The 23147-nt window shown below is 42.4% G+C and overlaps 9 protein-coding genes across 12 annotated transcripts; 6 read left to right on the forward strand and 3 right to left on the reverse strand.

The window, feature by feature from the left end:
• Positions 1–145: 145 nt before the first annotated feature.
• On the forward strand, positions 146–1660 carry Sec20 (vesicle transport protein Sec20). Its single transcript, XM_068300230.1, has 3 exons — positions 146–277; positions 422–538; positions 599–1660. Exons 2-3 carry the CDS (start codon positions 458–460, stop codon positions 1199–1201), a joined length of 684 nt encoding a protein of 227 aa, XP_068156331.1. The 5' UTR covers positions 146–277; positions 422–457; the 3' UTR covers positions 1202–1660.
• A 1094-nt stretch (positions 1661–2754) lies between these two features.
• On the forward strand, positions 2755–4031 carry tex (THO complex 3 homolog tex). The gene is made up of 4 exons (XM_068299800.1): positions 2755–2904; positions 2971–3136; positions 3201–3569; positions 3645–4031. Exons 1-4 carry the CDS (start codon positions 2815–2817, stop codon positions 3980–3982), a joined length of 963 nt encoding a protein of 320 aa, XP_068155901.1. The 5' UTR covers positions 2755–2814; the 3' UTR covers positions 3983–4031.
• Positions 4032–4171: 140 nt separating this feature from the next.
• Sgt1 (suppressor-of-G2-allele-of-skp1) lies at positions 4172–5000 on the forward strand. The gene has a single exon (XM_068299801.1). It carries the CDS (start codon positions 4287–4289, stop codon positions 4830–4832), a length of 546 nt encoding a protein of 181 aa, XP_068155902.1. The 5' UTR covers positions 4172–4286; the 3' UTR covers positions 4833–5000.
• A 131-nt stretch (positions 5001–5131) lies between these two features.
• Positions 5132–6539, forward strand: nac (GDP-fucose transporter nac). Of its 2 annotated transcripts, XM_068299627.1 has the most exons (4): positions 5136–5296; positions 5361–5705; positions 5768–6146; positions 6209–6539. In XM_068299627.1, exons 1-4 carry the CDS (start codon positions 5220–5222, stop codon positions 6419–6421), a joined length of 1014 nt encoding a protein of 337 aa, XP_068155728.1. In that variant the 5' UTR covers positions 5136–5219; the 3' UTR covers positions 6422–6539. The 2 variants fall into 2 exon arrangements, with proteins under 2 accessions (XP_068155729.1, XP_068155728.1); XM_068299628.1 differs by lacking the exon at positions 5361–5705 and having other exon boundaries at positions 5132–5296.
• mRpL1 (mitochondrial ribosomal protein L1) lies at positions 6503–7818 on the reverse strand. Its single transcript, XM_068299626.1, has 3 exons — positions 7557–7818; positions 7177–7486; positions 6503–7102 (listed from the first exon to the last, which is right to left on the reverse strand). Exons 1-3 carry the CDS (start codon positions 7745–7747, stop codon positions 6536–6538), a joined length of 1068 nt encoding a protein of 355 aa, XP_068155727.1. The 5' UTR covers positions 7748–7818; the 3' UTR covers positions 6503–6535.
• Positions 7819–8324: 506 nt separating this feature from the next.
• Positions 8325–15265, forward strand: LOC137584939 (uncharacterized). 3 transcript variants are annotated; one of them, XM_068300543.1, is made up of 14 exons: positions 8325–8469; positions 9392–10064; positions 10124–10375; positions 10438–10601; positions 10666–11070; positions 11134–11184; positions 11242–11298; positions 11355–11726; positions 11791–11932; positions 11996–12228; positions 12287–12596; positions 12663–12924; positions 12984–13104; positions 13179–15265. In XM_068300543.1, exons 2-14 carry the CDS (start codon positions 9469–9471, stop codon positions 15047–15049), a joined length of 4836 nt encoding a protein of 1611 aa, XP_068156644.1. In that variant the 5' UTR covers positions 8325–8469; positions 9392–9468; the 3' UTR covers positions 15050–15265. The 3 variants fall into 3 exon arrangements, with proteins under 3 accessions (XP_068156644.1, XP_068156643.1, XP_068156646.1); XM_068300542.1 differs by having other exon boundaries at positions 11134–11298; XM_068300545.1 differs by lacking the exons at positions 8325–8469; positions 9392–10064; positions 10124–10375; positions 10438–10601 and having other exon boundaries at positions 10808–10925; positions 10975–11070; positions 11134–11298.
• Positions 15266–15307: 42 nt separating this feature from the next.
• Positions 15308–16601, reverse strand: LOC137584940 (uncharacterized). The gene has a single exon (XM_068300546.1). The coding sequence runs from the start codon at positions 16586–16588 to the stop codon at positions 15416–15418; it is 1173 nt and encodes a 390-aa protein (XP_068156647.1). The 5' UTR covers positions 16589–16601; the 3' UTR covers positions 15308–15415.
• A 278-nt stretch (positions 16602–16879) lies between these two features.
• LOC137585295 (uncharacterized) lies at positions 16880–17713 on the reverse strand. The gene is made up of 2 exons (XM_068301012.1): positions 17657–17713; positions 16880–17584 (listed from the first exon to the last, which is right to left on the reverse strand). The coding sequence occupies exons 1-2, from the start codon at positions 17711–17713 to the stop codon at positions 16928–16930; spliced, it is 714 nt and encodes a 237-aa protein (XP_068157113.1). The 3' UTR covers positions 16880–16927.
• Positions 17714–18074: 361 nt separating this feature from the next.
• Positions 18075–18929, forward strand: LOC137584969 (uncharacterized). The gene is made up of 2 exons (XM_068300583.1): positions 18075–18137; positions 18200–18929. The coding sequence occupies exons 1-2, from the start codon at positions 18090–18092 to the stop codon at positions 18875–18877; spliced, it is 726 nt and encodes a 241-aa protein (XP_068156684.1). The 5' UTR covers positions 18075–18089; the 3' UTR covers positions 18878–18929.
• The last annotated feature ends 4218 nt before the right edge of the window (positions 18930–23147 follow it).

Consider the following 23147-nt stretch of genomic DNA (forward strand, 5'->3'; position numbering starts at 1 on the left):
AGGTAAAACGGAACAAACCAACTTGTCTTATTTCAAAACATAATTAAAGTGTCATTTTCAAGTTTAAATATAACCGCTCGAGCCGCCAGTGTGACCAATTTTGAAAGCAACATCTGGCAACATCACAGCCATTAAAATTGCCCAACACTGCTTCTAAAATACCAATAAATATTGTGTTTCTGGCGAGCAATCTTCAAATAATTGGGAATATATTTTATTTTTTTTACATGTGCCAAAAAACAAGCGCAAATTCTGATCTGAACTCAGAGGCTTTCAGGTAAGTGTCATATTATTGTTTCGAAAAACATCAATCGTTCAAATAAAGTGTTGTTCAATATAAAAAACGGCCCTATCAAATCTTAGCGGTGACGTAGACTAAAAATAATAAATAATAGCAGCCTTTTCTATTTAATTTACCTAGTTTGCTTTATTTGAGAAAAAACTTTGTACAACAGACATGGACAAGGATAAATTTACACTCCAGACCATACGGCAGGAGTTAATAGACAACAACTTACAGGCCAAAGCCATTATACAGGTGAGTGAGAATTTATCCAGGATTTTATTAAGTCTAATCTGAATGTTTAATCGTTTTCAGGATATTATAAATAGTCGCACATCTTTGAGTGAACTTGAGGAACTAAACGAGGCTGGTCGTGCCAAGCTGTCGGCTATACGTAAAAACATTGAGCGATTGGATGACTGGTCCCGGGACATGGCGGACCCGGCATTGGTCAAGGATGTAGACACGCATCGCGATCAATTCTCAAAAACATTGCAAGCATTTCGAAAGGCTAATGTGTCTACTATGCTGGAAATCGAGAAGGCCAACCGTGAAGAGCTCATGGCTATAACGGGGGAGACTGATCTGCGTCAGCGGCCAACGGCAGGAACCCGTCATAATCGTGGTAGTCTAGTGTCGCAAGAAAATGATGTGACTGAGCAAATGCTAGCCATATCACGACATCTTTCAGAGACAACACAGAAGAGTGCCATTACTTTGGAGACATTAGTGGCATCTTCCCAAAATGTGGAAGCTACGAGCGATGAACTGCAAAACACAGCCGGAAGCATTACGATGTCCGGCAAGTTGCTGAAGAAATACGGCAGACGGGAGTGGACGGACAAAATGCTTTTGTTTTTTGCATTTTTCCTATTTCTTGCCTGTGTATTCTACATTGTCCAGAAGCGACTATTTTAGTTGTTAGCTGGTATGTTAGAAATAAGGGATCAGGCAGCATAGAGCCTTTAAAACTATGCACATAGAGAATATTGTTCTGTTACTACTCGCTAGTTGCACCTTTTTATTTTGATCCTAAAATTTGTATGGAAATTTTCAAGTGTAAATGCTAATTGTATAATAGCGTATAAATATTATGTATGTATTTAATAAGGACATCTGGGCACGCCGCCGGGATTCGTAAAGCCATTTGTGTTGACCAACCGACAAATATCTTTGTATGAACGCTGATTTTCCTGTGGCCGAGAACTTGTCTGGGCTGGTCTATAACCGCTTCTATAATAGCCAGAATTCGATGAATATGTCGGGGGGAAAATTGTAATAATTAGTCCCTTGGAAAAGTTGATCCAATACAGTTCTGCTTTGTACACAACCAAATACAAGCAAAATGAGAATTAAAAGTGAGCTTTGCATAATTGACCAGACACTCATTTCACACTGAATTTCAAATTATGAATGAGCTAACAATATGTTTGCTCCACATTTGAGACTTCCGCTACCTTGGGCAAGTCGAGGAAAGTGACTGCCGAGCCATGGTCACATTGATTAGCAACTGGCACTGATAAGAGATTCGAATTCTATCCAATTGATTAAACCTCTTCAATGCTATGGTCCGATCATGGCAAATTTGAACGCGCAAAAGGCACAAAAATATTCGAAGTTCAAAAAGTCAAGGGCCGGATTTTTGCCTAGGTGAAGTTGACTTGCTTCATTTAAAAAGAAAGTTTGCATTTATTTTTAAAAATATAACCTTATTTTGAGATCGGACCACATTAATTTATTTGCAGTCAGCATTTTAAACATACGTTCTGAAGAGATGGTTTATGTTTTATTTACTAGAACAATAAATATATATTTTTAAAACTTGTTTGCACAATTGCAATACGATGGAGAGCAATGGCAGAATCTTAAAAAGATGAACTGCTATAAAAGGAGATGCTAACTTCAAAAAAGCTATCACTTTGTCACTTACCATTGTCCTGAGCAGTCCCACAATAATCAGCAACAAAACTTCAGTATGAAACTTTTGATTGTATCAATTATTGGTAAGCGTCTATAATTTAGCCAGAGTGCTCCTTATTACGAATGTCTTACAGTGTGCATCGTCATAATTGGCTACGTTGAGGCCGAGCGTCCATGCTCATGTGCTTGCCAGTTATGCGGTCCCGGTGGTGTTCCTTGCAAGTTTTGCCCTGATAAGCCCCAACTATGTGAACAACTACTTTCCAAACTGAAGGATCTTAAGAAGGAAATAAGCCAATGCGTTTGCGGTGTGCCGTGGTGGCTTTTGAGGTGAAAATTCAAAAGCTTTTCCATTTAATGATATGTCTGTTGAATTGTTCATTTTTGTTTTTACATTCTTGTAGTAGAAAAATAAATTTGTAATTATCCATTGATATTTAAACTCCGCTACGTTGTTAAAATGCTGCAGATTATCGATTAGTTCGATTGATTCGATACACCGATATTTGCCGATAACTTACAAATAACATAATTTACTAGATTCCGGCAACGCTGCATCCGGCATTTATAGTAAACAAAACAAAGTTGTGTTTTTATAAAGTCTGAATATAATGAGCCGGTCAGATCAAATTTTTGAGGACCTCAAAGCACACTTTCGAGGTCACAGCAAAATACGTGAGCAGCGGGCACATATGTCCAAGGTAAACAAATTTAATATGATTTACCAGGCAATCGTCCCTTTTTTACAAATTTTCTTCCCCTGGCAGGTTCACTCGGTATGCTGGAACGCTGATGGCCGCCACCTTGCATCCGGTTCATTTGACAAGAGTGTGGCTGTGTATTCGCTGGAGCGAGACCGCTTTGTCAAAGGCGGCATCTACCGTGGGCACACTGCGTCCGTCGATCAGCTGTGCTGGCATAAGACTAATCCAGGTAAGCATTTTTCGGCAATCCAAAGCAATTACAATATATTTTTTTATAACATAAAACGCCTCAGATCTGTTCGCAACAGCCAGTGGGGACAAGACTGTACGTATCTGGGACATTCGCGTAGGTAAATGTGTTTCGGTAACAAATACCAAAGGGGAGAATATCAATATTGCCTGGGCCCCTGATGGCAAAACAATTGCTGTGGGCAACAAAGAGGATCTCATTACGTTCATTGATACACGCACGAACAAAATTCGCGTCGAGGAACCATTTAGCTTTGAGGTTAATGAAATATCATGGAATAATACGAATGACTTGTTTTTTCTCACCAATGGCTTGGGCTGTATGCATGTACTTAGTTTTCCTAGCATGGAGCACCAGATCACACTAAAAGCACACCCAGCCAACTGCATTTGCATTGAATTTGGACCCACAGGTGGGGAATTAATTATTTAACTAATGTCGTTAGTATTATGAAGTGCTTTTTTTCTTATTTATATTGTTTTTGCAGGCAAATATTTTGCCACAGGCTCGGCAGATGCTCAGGTATCACTCTGGGATGCCAACGAACTAGCCTGCTTACGTATGATAAGTCGACTAGAATGGCCTGTTCGCACCATATCCTTTAGCCACGATGAACGACTAATAGCATCGGCCAGCGAAGATTCTTTGATTGACATTGCATTTACGGAAACCGGAGAACGTGTTACAGATGTACGTGTAGAAGCATCCACCTTCACTGTGGCCTGGCATCCTAAACAGTATCTGCTGGCCTATGCTTGCGACGAGAAGGAGAGTGACAGGCGCCGCGATGCCGGCAATGTTAAAATTTTCGGGTTTCCCGAATAGATTTTAGGCTCATAGTTAATAAACATAGAACTAAACCCGTCACATATAATTGACACATCCTTTTCGACTCAAGTCAGTCTTGTGGCAGTTTTTTACATTTAAAACTGCAGAATTCTAGATAACGATAACATGAGGCTGGCAAAGTCTGGCAAAGCTTTTTCCTGCGATAGTTACTAAACTGTCATCACTAGGGTGATGGCCTGAACAGAAACAATAACAAAGCGTCAGATGAGCAACTCCTAGCAACTCAAAAACTTAAATTGAAATTAAATTTATAAAAATATATAACTATATACAGATCAAAATGTCTGTGCGTCACGATTGGTATCAGTCAGAGTCCAAGGTGGTTATCACTGTTTTGCTAAAGAACGCTGCCCAGAAGAACTATGACGTCAAAATTGAGTCACAAAAAATACAACTGACAGCCGATGGCTATGAGTTGTTGCTTCCACTGCTTCATCCTATTGTGGTTGAGCGTTCTTCACACAAGGCCTATCCATCCAAAGTTGAAATCACTCTGGCCAAGGAGACTGGCATGCGTTGGGAAAGCCTCGAGCTGAAGGAAACTGTGGCCGCAGCTGCACCACCTGCACTGCAAACAAAGAACTGGGACCTCTTGGTGAAGGAGGAAGAAAAGATCGACGAAAAAGAGGCCAAAGGTGAAGCGGCTCTCAATCAGTTATTCAAAAAGATCTACAGCAGCTCCACACCGGAGGTGCAAAAGGCCATGAACAAATCATTTATGGAGTCCGGCGGCACCGTGCTCAGCACCAACTGGAGTGAAGTTTCTCAGGATAAAGTGCCCATTAAGCCCCCAGAAGGAACCGAGTTCCGCGAATGGGACAAGTAAACCAAAGCATCGGAGTAAAAACAATCTCTAAAATAAACAAATCAGAACACACAACTCTTGCATCATTGAATAAAAGCAGCAGACAAATCATAAAGAAAATACTAAAAACTAAAATTAACAAGAATTACATGAAATAAATTTGAGTAATAAATAAAACAGCAATTGTTATCCTGTTTGTAGGTTTTAATGAGTTCTAGAAATATCTGTTGCAATTTAAAAACTGTATAATTATTGTATGGTTCAAGCCCACTGTGACTTCTGTTGTCTAGGGTTACATTTGATGCACAAACAGCTGATCGACCGGTCGACACAATACACATTATTTGTATGTACGTGGGTTAAAGAATATTTTTCGCACAAAAAAAACATAAATCGGGAAGCGGAAAGATGTATAAAAATCTGGAAGAGCACAACCGGCTGGTAAACAAATATCTAAAGATATTCTTTGTAGTTGCATTATATTGGTAAGCATAAATCGAGGCTGTGATTATGGTAGACACGTTTCAAACAACACATTGCTACGCACAGGTGCACCTCAATATTAACAGTATTCGTGAACAAACATCTGCTAAGCAGCGACACAGTCAATTTGGGTGCACCTCTGTTTATGTCCTGGTTTCAGTGCGTCATCTCTACCATCATATGTTACGTAGCGTGTCGGCTGAGCCGAAAATATCCCAGTGTCATAAGCTTTCCCGATGGCAATCCCGTGGATATTGACACGTTCCGAAAAATTCTGCCGCTGTCGGTTCTGTACACTCTAATGATAGGAGCTAATAATCTTTCATTACACAATGTAACCGTAGCTTTCTACTACATTGGCCGTTCCCTTACAACAGTGTTTAGTGTGGTTTTATCATGGTTGCTTCTAAGGCAAGTAATGCGTCATGGTTGATATAACTAAGTAATATTTGACATACCTACACCGTTCACAGGCAACGCACTAGCTTCAAATGCATGCTCTGCTGCGGGGCCATAGTGGTGGGATTCTGGCTTGGAGTTGATCAGGAGAGCTTGACCGAGGTGTTTTCTTGGCGTGGCACTGTATACGGAGTTCTTAGCTCATTGGCACTAGCAATGTACTCCATTCAGACAAAGAAATCCCTATCTTATGTGAACCAGGAAGTATGGCTGCTCAGCTATTATAATAACCTGTATTCCACAATACTATTCCTGCCGTTGATTATTCTTAACGGTGAGCTGGAAACGATTATAACATATCCTCATATGTGGGCAGCCTGGTTTTGGGCTGCCATGACGCTGAGTGGTATTTGCGGTTTTGCCATTGGCTTTGTAACAGCCCTTGAAATTCAAGTGAGTCACAGGAGATCCGAAAAACCTTTATCACGCCTTAAGTTTATCTCTAATTTTTTTAGGTCACCTCAGCACTAACGCATAACATCTCGGGCACGGCTAAGGCTTGTGCTCAGACCGTAATCGCTACCCAGTATTATCGTGATGTTCGTTCTGCACTTTGGTGGACTTCTAACATAGTTGTATTGTTGGCTAGCGCCGCCTACACTAGGGTCAAACAGCTGGAAATGTTGCGCCACCATCAGCAGCGAAACGCAGCTCCACAGAAAGCTTGATAAGCCATGACGGCCAAAGTAAACTTTACTCCATAAGACTCTCTATATCTAATTGTAAGCTCAAAGAATGCACAAACAGGATCAACAATACAAATATATATTTAACCATTTTCGCTAATTGGAAGCCTGTTGGGCCACTGCTTGATCTTGTTCCTCCGTCTCTACTTTCTTGGGTTCACGCTTTGTCTTCATCGTACTCTTATCCCACAGCTCGGGCACATAGATAAAGGGATCAATTTTAAGCTGCTCGCTGCTGGGCGGACTCTTGAGCAGCACACGGCTTATGAAACGTCCTTCACGTTTGGGTCTCATTGTGTCCACATCCTGCAGAAGATAACGTATATTTTCTTCCAATTGTTGGCCATCCATGTCCAGAGTGCCCACGCAGGCGCAGATTAGTCCAAAGTTCTGTTGGTATTCATCTTTTGATGCACTGTAACTAATGCCATTGGAGAATTTAGTAATCATCTCGGCCAGATTTGTGCCAAGAGTTTCGCTTTTGGGATTGGGAAACTTGCGTTTCATTAGACCACGTAGAGCTATCAATTCAGCGAGGATATTGGGATGCGCAATGAAGTACTGATAGTCGGATAGCAATAGTTCACCAGCTGTGATGTCCTTAATAAGCTCTACACCGCCAACAAGCGAGGCTCCAGCTTCACGTGCTTCAATTATTTCGTTCTAAAAATAAAAGAGGGTTTTGTTTTTAGGGGTTTAGGGTTTAGGGTTTTCACTAAAGCAGGTAAGCTCCTTACATTGCCTTTGGTGAACACAATGATCTTGCGCTCCTCGCCATGGGCAAACTTGTGCGGAATCATAGCCATTCGCTGAAAGTTGTCCACAAAGCGGGTAGCCTTCTCACCCTGCATGTTCAATTCGATTTCCACATTTAGCGGCGCATTGGGCACATTGTACATGCTCGGATGATGTGTCTCACGATGGCACTGGATTGCTTCGGCTACGGAATAGACAGTCCACCGGTAATACCGTCCCATATAGACATCGTCTTTGGGTACCTGTTTCCACGAATCGTCCACATGTTTGTCTGCCCGTTTTACATTAATCCTGTGTGAAAAAAAAATATATTTGTTGCTTGGTCATAAAGGCATATGTATAAATTATCATATACACTTACTTATTGTCTCGCTGATTGTGCGGAATGAATCCCACCTTCTTTACTTCCACCTTAACCTTCTTCTTACGTGCCTTTTCTCGAGTTCCCTTACGAGCCGCTTCCGTAACTGCAGTAAGGTGCAAACACCGCAGGGCATCGCTGGGATGCTGCCGCACCGCTAGAGCCCGTATTGAGGATAATAATGATTGCATTTCAGTCACAAATATATTAAAAACAACAAAATCCACCTTTGCATAACTAACTTGCGAGGAGGAGTGTTGCCAACCTGGTAAAAAAAGGCTGAAAATAAAATATTTGAAATTTTTCCCCCAACTGGCAGCACAACGAAGAGCCTTAGAACTAGTTTCAAATAGAGAGACCATACATTTTTAAGAATGAACCAGTTCAAATCTACCGTTATTTTTAGAAAATGTAACTGACATTAAAAAATATTAATACTTTAAACTTTAAAATGCCAAACTAGGCAATAAATATGTTTAAACGCTAAAAAATCATTTTCAGGAACCAGAAAACAAACAGATGAACAAATGTTCGCGGAAGCTACAATTTAAGTTTATTCAATTTTGTAATTGCAAATGAATTTGAAAATTGGTCAATCTGTTTTAATTTGACTATATAAAGTGCTTTGAACTTTTATGCAAAGAGCATTTGAAAATGCCGCAAAGAGAACAGAGTCTCCCTCTTTTATTCTCTCTAAATATAAATCTCAGTTTTTCCTGATGCGTACGAAAAAATGTTTTTTGACTCAGAATAGCTATAGCTTCGACAACGAACGGCACGCCACGGTACTTAAATGTGAAAAATCGCAAAAAATACTTACAATAAGATTCTATATAGACTAAAAACACAAAAAGATTGAGTGATCAGCGGTGGTGGGGCGAAAAGAATTTGTGTGCGCACTCGGAAAGTGCAAGTAATAACCTTTTATTCTTCCCAACTATGTTGCAAACGAGTGTTACTAAGAACCTTGAGATATAAACTAATGAAATCAATTTAAACTTTTTTCGGTCAGGAAAAGAATATAAAGAAAAATGTGTATTGTGTGCTTACTCAATGTGTGGCAACATTTCTCGATATAACATTCGGACAAGTGGCGAAATGCCTAGTGAAAGTAATGAGGTTCCAATACAGACAAATACAAATAGAGACACGGACTCAGATACAGATACAAGAATACATCCCATCCACATCACACCTCCCCCACTCGGTTCTGCTGCTGCTGTGTGCACTTTGGCATAAATTGAAAATATTAATTGCGTGTAACCTAAATAGAAAATCAAATAATATTAAATAAAGGAAGTGTGTGTGCTTGTGGGAGGCAGCCAGTGGCAGTGGCTCTCACAATGAGCAGGCGAATCGAAAATGAGTGTCAGCATTTTAAAAATAGTTTGCGGCATTGTTTCTATTTATTTTGATTTGGTTTTTGTTTTTCTTTGTGTTTTTTGGATTCAGTGGAAGTGCATTTGTATTTGTTTTTGATTCTTCGTTTCGCTTAAATGGTCGCACGCGTAAATATTTTTAGAATATTTTTCAAAACTTTTGCACATGTGGAGAAACGTGCTGAATTTCGTTTTTCAAAAATTATTGTTTACATTCAAGTGAATTTTAATCATTACACTTTAAGACATTTCAGAAACACATAAACCTCCTTTTGTCTATAGCAAAGGGAAGACGGTGTGTCTTGTTGAGTGTGTGTGTGTGTGTGTGTGTGTGTGTATGGTGGCGGTCTCGGTGGCGGACGTTCCACATTTGTCTTCCTCTTTTATAAACAATCTTTTCGATTTGATAATTCTTGGATTTTCTTGTCTTGTGTGCGTTTTTCTTGTATGTTTTAGTGGCGTTTCTGATCGAGTAAACAAACAAATGCGAATCCATTTGAGCATTTCTTAAATACGCGGATGAGAGAAGAGATATGGATAAGGGACCACCGAAACCTCGGCGAACGCGTCAAAAAGTTAATGCCCTACACTATGAGTCCTTGCCCACGGCACCGCCGGCCATGTGCGGACGGGCCGAGGAGAATATCTTCCAATTTCCGGCTGTGGCATCGCGGGCTCGCAATCTGTCCGCGTCTCCAAATTATAAGCTCAGCGATGAAAAAGATCTTCCGGCGTGTGCACATGGAAAACATAGTTGCTTCTTCTGTCAGCCGTATCGCGCGGATAGAGGAACAATTGAGCCGCTTAAGATACGTCTGAACTCAGCCATCGAGGCCATGGATGAACTAAATCATACTTATGCTCTACTTGAGGGATTTCTAGAGAAAAAATTGGCAACAATTATTGATACCGAAAAGGAACATCCCACTAGAAAGGATGACAACAAAGAGACGTCAAAGGATGTGACGATGGCCGTGAAGGAGGAGGAGGAACATTCTGATGCCACAATCAGTCAGCCAGCTGTACCCTCATCAGACACAGAATTCGAACTGGAGCACTCACTGAGCTGGCTGGAGTCTTTATTGGGCACGGAAATTGTTCCTCCATTCAAGCAGGGAAAGTTTAAGCGGTGAGTTGCAAAATTTAAATTTTCTTTTGACCATACGAACCTAATGCTTCCCTCTATAGTATACGTGAGCGCAGTAAATCCATGATGGAAGACGAAATAAATATGTATATAAAGAATGAACGTCCATTAAAGACTTCTCTATCCAGACCATATCTTTTGCGACGTCAGAGCACATATAGCGACAACAAATCCAAGGTGTCCAAATGGACCAAAGTGAAAGCTGCATTTAAATGGGAAAGAGCCAATGTCCCACCTTCTGGAAGCGCACAAGAATCACATGTCCTCCTACCAGTCAACAATGAGGTAGAAAGGTGAGTATTTTCCAATACTCTAGTCAATGGAATTTAATTCAAGTGTTCCCTGCATTTGACAGATATCTAAAAGTACCCGTAACTGCTGCTGGTGGAAGCAGTTCGGCGGACAGCATTATCAGTTCCTCATCAGGACACTTTATGAGCGATACTGGCGGCACTCCTGGAACCATATCTTCGGCTAGCTCCATGGATGAACTAGATGCATCCTGTCGCCATAATATGCGTAAATTTTTTATTCATTTACTAAAACCAATTTTCATTAAGACATAGCTAATTCCTCTATTTAGGACGCGATTCTTCAAAGAGCGATACCCGTTGCGATTCACGGGCTTCCAATTTTGAAGTGGAGTTGCGTAAGTCAGTCATAGATGAACGTTTGGATAGCATGAAGTCGGCTCTGCCTATTAAGTCATCCTCAAATAAGTCCCTGCGTCGTTCGAAGGCATTCTCTGATTTTGAAGTGTTGCCGGAGGATCATGTAGCCGAGATTAAATCGACTAGCACTCGACGTCAAAAGTTACCGCCAAGTCCGCTGAATCTTAGCCAGGTATGCAGTGATTTGCCCCAACTTCATTCACCCCTTAAGAGTCCCAAAGATCAGAGTTTACCACGCATGCGACGCGTTAATTCACCGGGCAATTCCTCAGTACCCAGTAGTCCTTCTAGACATTCGGACTTCTTTGGAGAATTCGGTAAGTAGTCGTCATCGTCGCCATCATCATCCCTGGTCATAACCTTTATAGTTTCCTTTACAGAGAGCGAGGATCTTTCCAGTGGTGACTTTTCGGAACCCACAACCCCAAATCGTAAGAATGAACATGATGAGATATTTCAACGTTATCAACTTCTCGTACTCAAACTAGATATGGAGTTTAAGCACAAGCAATGCGGATTCGAACGTTCAAATACCACAAATCGCAGTAAGTTTAAATGCATAAGCCTTGCTCTATAGCCATAATCATAACCATTATTATAGGTGTGAAGTTTGGCAGTGGCAGCGGCGGAAGTGGCAGTGGGAAACGCAGCAGCGAAGAGCATTCTCCCACACAATTGTTGCACAATGAACTCATGTCCACCGAACAGTTGGAACAGAACCTAACGCCGCAGTTCAAAAAGAAGCTCCACAAGTGGCGGGCCAAGCAGCAAAGCTGTTACAACGCTTATGCCTCCTCTGACACCGCCACCAGCCCAACTGCCAAGAACCAATCTAGTGGTGGTAGTGCTGCCGATGTTAAGCCCAAGATCGATTGGAATCTATGGAGCTTGGGTCAACTAAAACTGGAGGGACAGGGCTTGTGTGCTTTGCCGGATCAAAAGGATCTACCGGAAAAGTTCCAAAAGAAGATGGGTGAGTCGTTGATTGGCAGAAATAATCTCAGTCACTTTAACATCAAGAGGTGTCTTGGTTTTAGAGCAATGGAATCGCTTAAAGTGTTCGCCCGGCACGAATTCCGACAATGATTCACTTAAACGTGGCTCTAAGCACAGCCAATCCACACGCCGGGGCTCCGATGATGATCGTTGGTACAAGCACAAGTCCCACGACAAGGAGAAGTTTGTCAAATTGAAGAAATTCCCTTACAAGATCTGTTTATTAGCAATCATGATTCTTTGCAGATTGTCACGCCTGAAGGCCATTGTGGCTCCCGATCATACCTCCAAGAAAATTGAAGTAAAAACCTCAGCCGGTGAGGTCATGAAATTCGAAGGCATTTCCAGGAAATTCACGCGTAAACTTTACGAATGGGAAAAGGCCAGAGGCATAGGACCAGAGGCTTCCACATTTGCCCTACTTCATCCCGGCTATTGTCCCATCGATGTCAGACGTATTAATAAGGAGTGTAACAAAGGTACGAAACGAAATATTTTTGCGAGATGTTAACTATACGTCTCTTTTTGCATCTACAGCCACCGCAGAAGATTCGCCAGCGTTAAGTCGATCACTTTCACTGGACAGCGTGTCTCCTAGCGTAAATGTCATCTCACAGCAGGCGTCATCGTTATCCTTGAACCATGTTAACGATTTAAAGGAAATCAAAGATAGCACTGATGCCCTAACTGATCATGAGTTCAAGAAATACGATGAACCCGAAGCGGTTATGGTGGAAGTGGAAGAGCATATACACGACACTGCCTCGCCCCTGGTCACCGCCCATACATTGGTGGAACAACAGACACCGATTTACAAGTACGAGGAAGTGCAATGCAACGATTACGTGTAAGGACCATTTTTTCACTTTCCATTTTTCCAGTGTTCACTCCATACGATTCTTTTCATTTCTAGCAATTCTCGACGCGTGCAAAGCTTTGAATCGCACACGAATTTGGCTCCATTGCTTGGGGCCCTCAAACGTGCCGATGAGCTTTTTGAAAAGCTGAGAAATGCATCGCCAGATTTGCTAGAGCATGCTGTTATGCGGGATTGCCAGTCCACATTGCTTAGCATACGTAATATTTATCCATACTACTCCAACAATCTGATGAAGGCGAACGTGCTGAATGCCGTCTCTGATGTCCAAAGTGAACTGGGACGTCTATGTGAACTGGTATGGGTGGCGCCGTCCAACCCAAAGTCAATACTTTTCACTATGTTGCCTTCTTTCAGAGTCAAAAGTCGCCGCTGGATGAGGCATGCTGTCAGGAAACTATGCAAGAACGTACAATGGAGTACCTTGAAGAGATTCAGGGTATGCTGGAGTCCTTGCAGTGTCTCAAACTGAGTATTCGTAAGCAAAAGTCATTTGGCGATGCCCACAAAAGGCGATCCTTACTCATATGTTTGTATTCGCTTATTTTGCAGAGGGAGGTTCGAATCGTTATCCCCGAGACATTGTTCCGGACATTAACATTACGGCTGATGATGGACAGCAGATCGAATCCACATGCGATAATTCCAGTCGCGATCATCTGGCGGTAGAGGATCAAAGCGGAGCCTCACACATGGAACATGAGACGGAAACCAGCACCACCACGGGAACACTATGTCGCTCCAATGTGGGAGCAGCCGGCAATTCGCATGTCAATGCTGCCAAGAAGAAACTTTTGCGACTGCGTAAAATGGGATCAAGACAGAATAGCAAAACTGAGAGCGATAGCAGCGATGCAGAGACCCACAGTGTTCTAGAGACACCACGTCGTCTACGACGCAAGAATTTTCGCCTCAAACAACGATCTCTGGATGATGATTTCCGTTTGGGATCATGCCCACCAATTGTCCAGGCGGTGTCGAATGAGAAAGAACCAACGCCAGCCCCAATGGAAGTCATTCATGGCTCTCTGAAAGTGAAGCCCGGTGAGCTTATTGAGCAAAGTCAATCTATAGCACCGGTTGCAGTTCCAACCAGCAAATTGGGCGGGTTCATTCCGCCACCACTGCCGGAATTACACACCCGAAATTACAATACCAATGCAAATGTTTTTGTAAAGACCAAACGCAAACTATTCACAACTATTGCAGAGCCCAATGCATTAGAGGGCATTGCGGTCATTGAAAAGGAACTCGAGAGTCCGACCATTAATGTCCAGGACAATGAGAAACCAACGATGGAGATGGTGAACGTGAAATCGAAGTCTGTGCCACGACCCCTTAATCTATACAAATCGATTAGCCTGGATCGGTTGACCCCACGCCATTTCAGGGATGATCCACGCAAGTGTCAGAGTAGCGAGAATCTTTATCGTCGATCCATATCGGTGCCTCTTCCCTTGGCCAGCGACAGTATGCAACGTCTGCTGCAGTCCAAGCGCTCGCTGCGCTCCACACCACAACATCCGAATTGCCCAGAAGTTCCTCCCCGAAGAGTTCATCTCTACAAGAAGCATTCGCTGCACAAATCCCATAGTGCCACTGTGAGCAACAATATCGAGCATAAGATAGCGAAAACAAGTTCTGGATCGATGGTAGCCAAGACTCCGATTCCACCTCCCGAACCGTTGGTGTTGCCAAACAAACTGGATAACACTCTGCCTCGCATTCAACGTAAGCTGGAGGGAAAGACCACTTCGCTGACACCCACCAAGCCAAAGCAGTTTGAGTTTCCTCCTTCAATTGTGTCCCCTTCTGATCATCGACCGGCAACGCCTTTATCTGAGCGAGCACAACGCTTGCAGCAGGCAAAGACACAGTTCCTGCAGAGTGCTCCGGTTACGCCTAGACAGGAGCCGACTACACCCACAACGATTTACGACCCGGCTCCAATTCACAAGAGCATCAGTGCCGGGAGCATTCGGGGTGGAGAACATCAGCAGCAACAGCAGCAGCAAGAAGTTACAACGGACCAAGAGAGTGTGGGCAGTTTACCACGTGTTGTCACCCGAAGTGGAAAGATTTCAAGCAAACTGGGATTTGCCACACTTGCCTCTAAATTGCGTCGTGGTGGCAGGAAACCCAAAGAGCCCCCTGCGACAGCCATGCACATTGGCAGTGCCTTGTCGGCGCTCTGTCGGCAAACACTAATGGCCGATGTCATTGCCTTGCCTCAGGTTTTGGGTGGAGAGAGACCTCCACCACCCCCTCCAGCCAGCCCACGGACGCCCAGTGGCGGACGAAGTGTACACAAATCGCAGAGTACCCCGCAGGCAGCTTCTCCCCACTCGCCCAACAACTACGATGGACTAAACAAGTCATTGAGCGAACAATATGTACGGCAACTCAAGGAGAGCGACGTCTAGTCAATATTAAATGTCAAAATGTCCAGAATCTAGTCATAATACTATATAATATTTAGAATGTAAATCCTGCGGCGGGAAGGTAAGTAAATTACCTGTTCCGTCTCTTTGTCAGTTGTTAACCCAAAACTGTATTTATTTCACACTTGATGTCCACTCACACCCAAAAAGCCCTTATTGAAGGCCAATATGAATTGTTTTTATAAACTATCACTACTACTTGAATGTCTCATTATATATCTTCACAATAGTAGAAATGGGTTTGAGTTTAATGTGACAACTTTATATACTTGATTGTAAGAAATCTACAGATTAATCAATAGTTGTGGAAAAGAGCTACAATTAAGCTTACTGACTCGTTTCTTCGATTTATCGATGATCCACATAATCGTCAACATCATCAAGATTATCATTGTCAACATAGTCATCGTCATCATCATCATCCACAATATCCTCATGTGGAATTTCTGGGGGATCTACGCCAATGTTCCAATAACGATCCTCCTCTGGACGCACAAACTCGTACTCTGGCTGAGCGCTCACATAAGTAATACAGACAGTTAGGTTCTGAGCCGTCTCAATCATTTGTGGTATACTATTGACAAACGCCACCCCACAGTTGGCCGTCTTGTTGACGGCTTGAGGCAATTGATTGTTAACCAAGTCATATTCGCCAAGGCCCACGGCAATAATGTCGTGAACTCGACGAATGGCACTTAGAGCGTTCAATGTGCCTGAGAGGATTTTTCCCATGGTTGTCTGTTTGGAGGCAATTTTCTTATAAATAGTAACAAGACCCTGAACGCTCTTCTTTATCTCCTTTACAGAGGCCACTGTCTCGTTCTGAATGCGAAGAATTAGGGACATGGTGTAAGTGTAGCAATCAACACCATCACTGACAGCTTGGAGAGCTTCTTGGAACTGCGGCACATGAGCATAGCTACAGTAGGCAGCTTGCGCCGCTCGTCCCCAATAGTTCCACATATAGCCTAGTCCTCCAATCGCTGCCATCACAATTTTGGGTTTGTTAAGGGTTAACAGATTTGTTTCCAGATCGATTGCCCGAGCCACCAAATTATCAATTCCCAACTGTGCCTCATCGATCACATCCTGCAAGATGGCCTGCAAGTCCTCAAACTCTGCTTTCTCCTGGGGCGTTAAATTCTTATTCGGCTGGCCAATTAATTCCTCTATTGTGGGCAATTGGGTATCGTAGACAATCGTTGGCACATCATCCAAATACATGGAGAACTTTCTGCGAAACTCATCAAAGACTTGCACATATTGTTCATCCAACTGCGGTTCAGTCATCGCCTCTGGCTGGGCACTGCCATCACCACGTTGCAATTGGAGGCTATACAAGTAGTCAAACTGTGCCTGCAGTTCGCGATACAATGGATTGAGTGCCTCCACTTCGACACTTGAGAGTTGGAACTCCTTCTGCTGCTGCCGTAAGAGGGTGGATAGCTCTTGGTGTCCACTAGCCAAGCTAGAGAGCAACAGAACACCGCTTAGTAATACGCCAAAGCAATTCCTTAACATTTTGCCCAGTCAAGAGTACGGAATCAACTGAGGAGGGGGCCCTCTAGTAAGTAACTTAGAAACTACAAGCCATAAACACACTACTTATCGCTGTGACCACTCTTGGATTTTCTTTAAACTCTTCGATTAGACAGCGCTAATCTCTGTGCTTATCTATCTATCGCAAATATGAAGGTATTACTAGTTATTTTGGTACAAATGTGGTTCAATGTATCAATAAACAGTTTTTACCTCATTATGAATGGCAAAAAACTTGAATAATTTAAATGAAAACAAAAAGGAACACAATAGTTAGCTGCTTTTGATAGAGTTGGATATAAGACTCGTTAATTGTGTTTATTAGGCCTCCTCAATGCATGTTTCAATATCTACATAAATCTGATCGAATTGCATCTTTAATTGTTGATATGTTCGACAACCTGGTGTGTCCAAGTCTTCCGGTGACATCTCCAGCAATATGTCCCGACATAGCTCTAAGCTGGTGGCCAAACGTTGATTGATTCCGCCGATTCCGGACACAGTACAGAGCAAAACTCCCATATGGTTATATGACAATTGCTTCAATTGCCAAACTTTGCACAGTTTCGTTAACTTTTCGATTTCCCCAGAAGCAATGCTCATAAAACTGGCCTCCAAAACGATTTCCTCCTCGAAGTGCTCCAATATGGTATCGAGAGATTGACTACAAACTTTGTACTTGTCAATCAGTTGACGATTCAAACTGGCCACTTGTCGTTCATATTGCTTATAGCAGGATCTCAACTCGGGACTATGCTGGACACTGAAGAATTGCTCGAGCCGCGCATTAATTATGCGCTGTTCCTCATCGATGGTATTCTTGGTCTGCTGCACTTGGTCTGCCCTTTGATGAATCACTTTCTGGGTACTATTCCATAGATTGGAGGCACGCAGACTTTGCTCAGCGATAACCGATTTCGTGGATTCATAAAGTGGTCCATATTTACGCCAGATTCGTTGGCCTTGGCAGACGTTTTGCTACAGATGGTAAAATCAAGATATGATGTATAACTTTGTTTTCAATTATTGTAAGTGGTGGTTAATGATTACGCATAAGAAGGTTAGCAGCAGTAACTGTAGCTTCGGTGACAATAGGACAAACCTCATTTTGATACTGAATCATGGTAACTGATGACATACCAGAAACTTGAAATATCATTCGATTTCAACTTTCAAAGAGTCTAACTACTATTTCTTTAGGGCCAAACGGGTGAAACACTGATGACTCTTTGAGAAAAACAATATAAAAAGCAGAGGAATCTCAAAAATTCTTAGAGACTACAAAGTTAGGGTAACAACGATTCAGCCAATCGAAATTTCACACAGAGTGATTCACTTTTATTTTTGTCATTAGTTAAATGAACAATTTATGTCGATTTGTTTTGCTTCTTGTTTTACTTATCGCAAATGTTCTGTCTATATCTTGTGGTGTATATATATCTCTGTCAATATCAGATGAATCTCACAGTATAAGCAAAACAGTATGATCAGAATCAGTGGAATAATTGTTATATTTTGCCTGACTTTGGCAGTGAGTAGAATCAGTTTCGAAACCGTTTGACCATTTTACTAACCAATTAATTCAATCTTTAGCATAAGAGCCATGCTCTTGAGGTCTTCAGCGAAACAGAGACAACAGAATATGGACCTGTTACCATGGTTTTGGACAGTCTAGCCCAGATTGCCGTCAATGTGAGCGATGAATCCTCGATACAGATGCAATCAAAAATGAATCGCACTGTACAGGAAATTGCGGGTAACATGGAGGTAGTAATATCCAATGCCATGGCTGAGCTAAGTGATGCCATTTATGAGACGAACAGTCTCTTCATAGCCAATCCTGATTGTAATCCAGCTTGGAATCTAGAGGAATTGATTGCTAATGTGACAAATCAATTGAGCGCTTGCACTTCCACATTGGCCAACTCGATGGAATCTTTCCGCTATAATGCTCAAGAAATGGTGGCCTCCATCCAGACACTTGTCCAGCAGATTGGTCAGTTGCCTCACTTCTGCCAGCTTCTAGGCGCCTCCACGGAGGCCGTGGCCCCGCTGGGTTTTGCCAGCGGCAACAATTGCTTTTTGCGTGGCATGACCGAGATCAATCAGAACATGGCACAGGCTATGCATAATGCCTCCTTGCTGCTGGTCCGTACACGCCAACAATCCCAGGAGCAAGTGGCTCAATCTCAGCAGTGCAGCGACTTAGTTGTTTCCCAGATTCGCAACTTTTTAAGCGAAGAGCGCGCGAATTGCAATAGTTCTATGTAAGAAGTTATAATCGAATTAAAGAACAATTTATTCACCCGGAAAGGATAACCAATATCCTGCTGCTGCTCACTCATTGCTTATGCATGCATGGGACTGGCTGGGGAACTGTTCCGAAAACTATTGACATTTATTTGACAACTTTTTGATTGATTTTACAGCTGCTCTCTCTTCTGTTTCATGCATGGCATTTGCATATGTTAAGTTTGTATTGCATATAATTTCGATTGTGGCTAATAGGAAGTTCACTTTTCAAACTCAAAACATGCAAACTAAATAACATTGGGCAATTGACCAATTGGATCGACACGTGGCAACCACACGACGACGACAAAGACGGCTACGACTACGATGGAACGGGCTGAAGCAACAGCTGGCCATAGAGAGGGATCGAGAGCTATTCTCTGTCCCATTTCCCCTGCCATTTCCGTAGTCAGGCCAAGGCAAATTGTTTATGTTGACCTGCCGTACACTGAACACAATTTCTAGCCGTGTGTTCCCACTCACTTGGCTAGTTGTGCCTGCCACCAATTGCTTGCAGTGTAGCCATAAAAAATGAGACGACTTTGGCGCAATTTTACACAAGCCTCAGCATTTTCCTCTTACCCATAACAGTTGTTCCTGATGAAGATCATCGCTTCGCTGTTATCGTAGCTACACCAAATTCTGTGATACAACGGAGGACGAGGAGTAGGAGGAGGAGGCAGCACCTACTCCAACATCTGTTGAGCATTTTCGTTAGACAACTGACGAATTTTTTTCTTTTTTGGTGACGGACGGGTGGATTTGGAAACTCATGTCAAGTACATAGATATTTGGTTCAGCGGGGAAATAACTCAAAGGCCTCAAAACTTGTAGCCTGGGATTAGCTTTGTTAGATTGGACTAGACTAGACCGATATCAACATCTTTCGATTCTCTTTGGGCGTGAATAGTCTTTATTTAATATACAGTGACATTTCAATGACTATTAGAGAATTCTTGAATCTTTATTCTCTATAGCAAACTATCCTTTTAGTTAGTCGCTCAACAAGATTGTATTTTTGATTTGTTTTAATTCGATTTTAATAACCTTTACCTTGAGCTTGGACTTACTTTTGGCACATGCTAATAGGTCGAAGTTAATGTGAGTTCTATCAGAATCACCGACACACTTAGTGGCTTGAGAAACGGTTGTGGGATTGCTTTTAATTTTGATTGATGCAGCTTTAATTGCGATGGTTCTCTCTAGGGAATTGCTACTGGAGAAGTTTGTGGATAACTGTAACTAGGCGGTGGCTTATGTCCCTGTCCCTATGTTAAGAAGCGGTGGCCCAAGGCGTTTAGGTTAGGAATATGTGCGTATATATATGTATATATAAATTTGGTTTTATTGTTGAACCAACTGGCGCATCTTCAGCACACAGACACACAATAAGGAATTATCATTATTATTATTATTTGCTGTCTACAGGAACAAGCCGATTGGCATGCGAGTGAAAGCCAGCGAAAAAGGACTCGTACTCAAGCCAAAGTGCAACATATGCTGGGACCAAGGATCACTCTCTCTCTCTCTGTCTCTGTTTCTCTCTCATTCTCTCTTCTGGGCTCAGAACAAAACGGACCGCAGCGGCGCATGCCGTCATCTGGTGGTACTTTTGACTTCGAAAATTGGGTTTGCCGTTGCCTACTTGCTTTGCTCCATCGCTTAGGTTTCCTTTTTTCGTTTTTGTTTCTTGTAGCAGTTTCATTTACGGTTGGAGGTTCTTTTTCTTGCTGCATTGAGGAAGCAGAAGCACTCATGTCCATGGCCGCTCCTACAGTTACTGCTGACTTCCGATAAGCACGAGTGAGGGAGAAACAGTAACAGCAGGATAAACCGCTTAAAGGACATACTCAGTCAGTCAGCCAGTCCGAAGATCAACAATTTGGAAAGGGTTGCTGCTGGCTGCCTGATGAACTGGGAAAGGTGTGAGACGAACAAGGATACTCCACACATACATACATATCTATAATATGTTTACACAGATGATGCTGCTCCTCTCACTCTCTCTCTCTCTCTCTCTTTCTCTCTCACCTTTGCTCAGTTTACGAATCCATCCAAATTGATCCCTGAATTCGAAGTCGCGCGCCTTCCTCACAAATGAACACGTGTGCCGTGTGTCTGTCGAATGATACCCAAAAAGCGTCAGCTGGTCTGATTACTGAAGAATCTTGGCCATAATTATAAAACTACCTTTTAAATTGCTAGGAAAATCTAGCCAAAAAAATAGATTGCCAAAGGGCAGACTAGACTAGAGCTCTCTCGAAGTAGCACAAGCAGAAAACTACATTCCATATCATTCACTTCTTGACTTCCAATTCCCTACCATTCTAGGCAAGGTTTAATCAAATTCCCTTTCTCCCCCGCATGTCTTGAATTAATTTTAATAATATAATAAATCGTTTCGATTAACAAATTACCAAAACATCAACCCATTGAGCCGTGGAGAATTCTGGAATTCTATTTTCTAAATTAGCGTAACCGAAAATACCAGCAACAGCAGCGACAACAAAAAAAAGCGAAAGTTCATTTACATTCAGGATCAACAAAGGAATATCGAAATAAATAATGAACTTGGTTCGTTGAGACAAATGTAAAATTTTACACAACGCGCAGTTCAATTAGAGTAAAGTCCTGAATAGAGGAAAAATTGAGCAATAAAATTAGTTTTGGTTCAGGCAAATTCAAAAGCACTGACCAGCATCAAAAGGATACACAAGGACGATACCGCAGTCGCAACCAAAATAGAGCAATGAATCTTTGAATGTGGTCAGCAATAAAATGCCTATTCCCATACCCATGGCCAACACAAAAAAAAAAGAAGAAAAACCTTCCAGATTCTGTGCATTTTCATGTCATAATGTGCCGTAAGTAGTTGCCTTTGTTTTCTACCAAAACACAAAGGACTCAACTGGGCCTGGGCCCATTGTTCGCTTTCCTCAAGGACCTGCGCCTGGGAACACCCGCGAGGTTCTCAGCATTGGCTGCGACCACAATTTGACTCTTCTGACCACCAACATAAAATGTTGACAGGCGGAACACGCCTCTTAAATATTCAGCGAAGCGAGTCCTGTGAGGTCCCTCACGGGGACGGTTCTTCTGACTGGGCAGGTCTATTGCGCAAATCAATTGATTGCCTTTTGACAGTTATGAGCTGATCCTTTGGCCACTATGTGACTGTCTTCTGGCTGTTATCTTGATTGTCGGTGGAGTTTTTCTCATGTTGTTGCTAGGAATTTATTGTTATTGACATTTTAGTTGGGTGGAATCACACGGATTATATCTGCTAATTGCCCAAGTAAAGGCATCTTTTAAAGTTGGCGGCTCTTATTGATCGGCTGCCTTCTTATTGGTAGTCGAAAGATTATGGAATTTCGTAAGAAATCGAAATTAGTTAAGGTCAATCATTAAGATATGATTTAATCAAGCCATCATACTGCCATCTCAATAGGTCACTCAAAAGTTTAAGAAGAAAGAGCTTTCTTTCAAATGGGAAACCATTCAAGTCCCACTTTTCGAAACGATTATCCGCCCGTGCGAATCTCGATGAACGTTTAACGAACGTTTAAACACAAATCGTCTGGAAAATCACAGCTTGCCCAACCCTTGCCCGATAAAAGGTGATAAAATTTCGCACATTAATACTTAATTACTTGAATAATTGGGGCCAAGGGATTAAATTCGCACTCACCTCAAGTCGAAGCCAAGTCGCGACCAGGCTCCAAAAAAAAGCGAAAAATGCAGGTGGCAAGCCAAAACAGGACCCAAGAAGGGAGAAAGAAGGAAAAAATGAACTGACCAAAGAAATGAAGTGATGCCAACGCCACCGACGTCGTTGACATTAAATTGACTGCTGTCCCATACCTTGTCTTGTCTTGCCTCTGATTTCGGCCTGTCTGGCTCGAAGGAGCTCGGACCATGGACGCATTTTTCACACGAAATCCTGATTAACGTATGACTTGTACGGTTAGTATACAGAGTTCCAAAATTTATAACTGATCATTTGAAAAGTCGTCAACCTGAGACTCAGAAGAGAGACGAAACGAAACGAAACGATGCGAAGATTAAGCCAAGAGTTGAAGCTGCAGCTTTCGCGATGCTTTGGTGCCCAATTACAAGCAAATGAGCTGGAAAACTGTATCAAATGACCCAATGTCAATACAAAATTACACACCAACCAAAGTTTTTGGGTAGAAGATTCTTTCGTTAAGTAGTCAGGAGGAGACCCAGAGGGGGCCCAGACGTCTGTAGG

The sequence above is a fragment of the Drosophila tropicalis genome, unplaced genomic scaffold, assembly GCF_018151085.1.
Source record: "Drosophila tropicalis isolate 14030-0801.00 unplaced genomic scaffold, ASM1815108v1 contig_878, whole genome shotgun sequence".
Classification (NCBI taxonomy): domain Eukaryota; kingdom Metazoa; phylum Arthropoda; class Insecta; order Diptera; family Drosophilidae; genus Drosophila; species Drosophila tropicalis.

Bases quoted from the DNA above. Each gene is read 5' to 3' on its own strand.
- tex (XM_068299800.1), top strand. From the start codon at position 2,815: ATGAGCCGGTCAGATCAAATTTTTGAGGACCTCAAAGCACACTTTCGA. The intron at 3,137-3,200 runs GTAAGCATTTTT...AAAACGCCTCAG, and splicing joins CTGGCATAAGACTAATCCAG to ATCTGTTCGCAACAGCCAGT. The intron at 3,570-3,644 runs GTGGGGAATTAA...TTGTTTTTGCAG, and splicing joins CATTGAATTTGGACCCACAG to GCAAATATTTTGCCACAGGC.
- nac (XM_068299627.1), top strand. From the start codon at position 5,220: ATGTATAAAAATCTGGAAGAGCACAACCGGCTGGTAAACAAATATCTA. The intron at 5,706-5,767 runs GCAAGTAATGCG...CACCGTTCACAG, and splicing joins TTATCATGGTTGCTTCTAAG to GCAACGCACTAGCTTCAAAT. The intron at 6,147-6,208 runs GTGAGTCACAGG...TAATTTTTTTAG, and splicing joins TAACAGCCCTTGAAATTCAA to GTCACCTCAGCACTAACGCA.
- Sgt1 (XM_068299801.1), top strand. From the start codon at position 4,287: ATGTCTGTGCGTCACGATTGGTATCAGTCAGAGTCCAAGGTGGTTATC.
- LOC137584939 (XM_068300542.1), top strand. From the start codon at position 9,469: ATGGATAAGGGACCACCGAAACCTCGGCGAACGCGTCAAAAAGTTAAT. The intron at 10,065-10,123 runs GTGAGTTGCAAA...TTCCCTCTATAG, and splicing joins AAGCAGGGAAAGTTTAAGCG to TATACGTGAGCGCAGTAAAT. The intron at 11,299-11,354 runs GTAAGTTTAAAT...CCATTATTATAG, and splicing joins TTCAAATACCACAAATCGCA to GTGTGAAGTTTGGCAGTGGC.
- Sec20 (XM_068300230.1), top strand. From the start codon at position 458: ATGGACAAGGATAAATTTACACTCCAGACCATACGGCAGGAGTTAATA. The intron at 539-598 runs GTGAGTGAGAAT...AATCGTTTTCAG, and splicing joins AGGCCAAAGCCATTATACAG to GATATTATAAATAGTCGCAC.
- mRpL1 (XM_068299626.1), bottom strand. From the start codon at position 7,747: ATGCAATCATTATTATCCTCAATACGGGCTCTAGCGGTGCGGCAGCAT. The intron at 7,487-7,556 runs GTAAGTGTATAT...TTTTTCACACAG, and splicing joins CACAATCAGCGAGACAATAA to GATTAATGTAAAACGGGCAG. The intron at 7,103-7,176 runs GTAAGGAGCTTA...TTTTATTTTTAG, and splicing joins TTGTGTTCACCAAAGGCAAT to AACGAAATAATTGAAGCACG.
- LOC137585295 (XM_068301012.1), bottom strand. From the start codon at position 17,713: ATGAGGTTTGTCCTATTGTCACCGAAGCTACAGTTACTGCTGCTAACC. The intron at 17,585-17,656 runs GTAATCATTAAC...TACCATCTGTAG, and splicing joins TGCTGCTAACCTTCTTATGC to CAAAACGTCTGCCAAGGCCA.
- LOC137584969 (XM_068300583.1), top strand. From the start codon at position 18,090: ATGATCAGAATCAGTGGAATAATTGTTATATTTTGCCTGACTTTGGCA. The intron at 18,138-18,199 runs GTGAGTAGAATC...TTCAATCTTTAG, and splicing joins TATTTTGCCTGACTTTGGCA to CATAAGAGCCATGCTCTTGA.
- LOC137584940 (XM_068300546.1), bottom strand. From the start codon at position 16,588: ATGTTAAGGAATTGCTTTGGCGTATTACTAAGCGGTGTTCTGTTGCTC.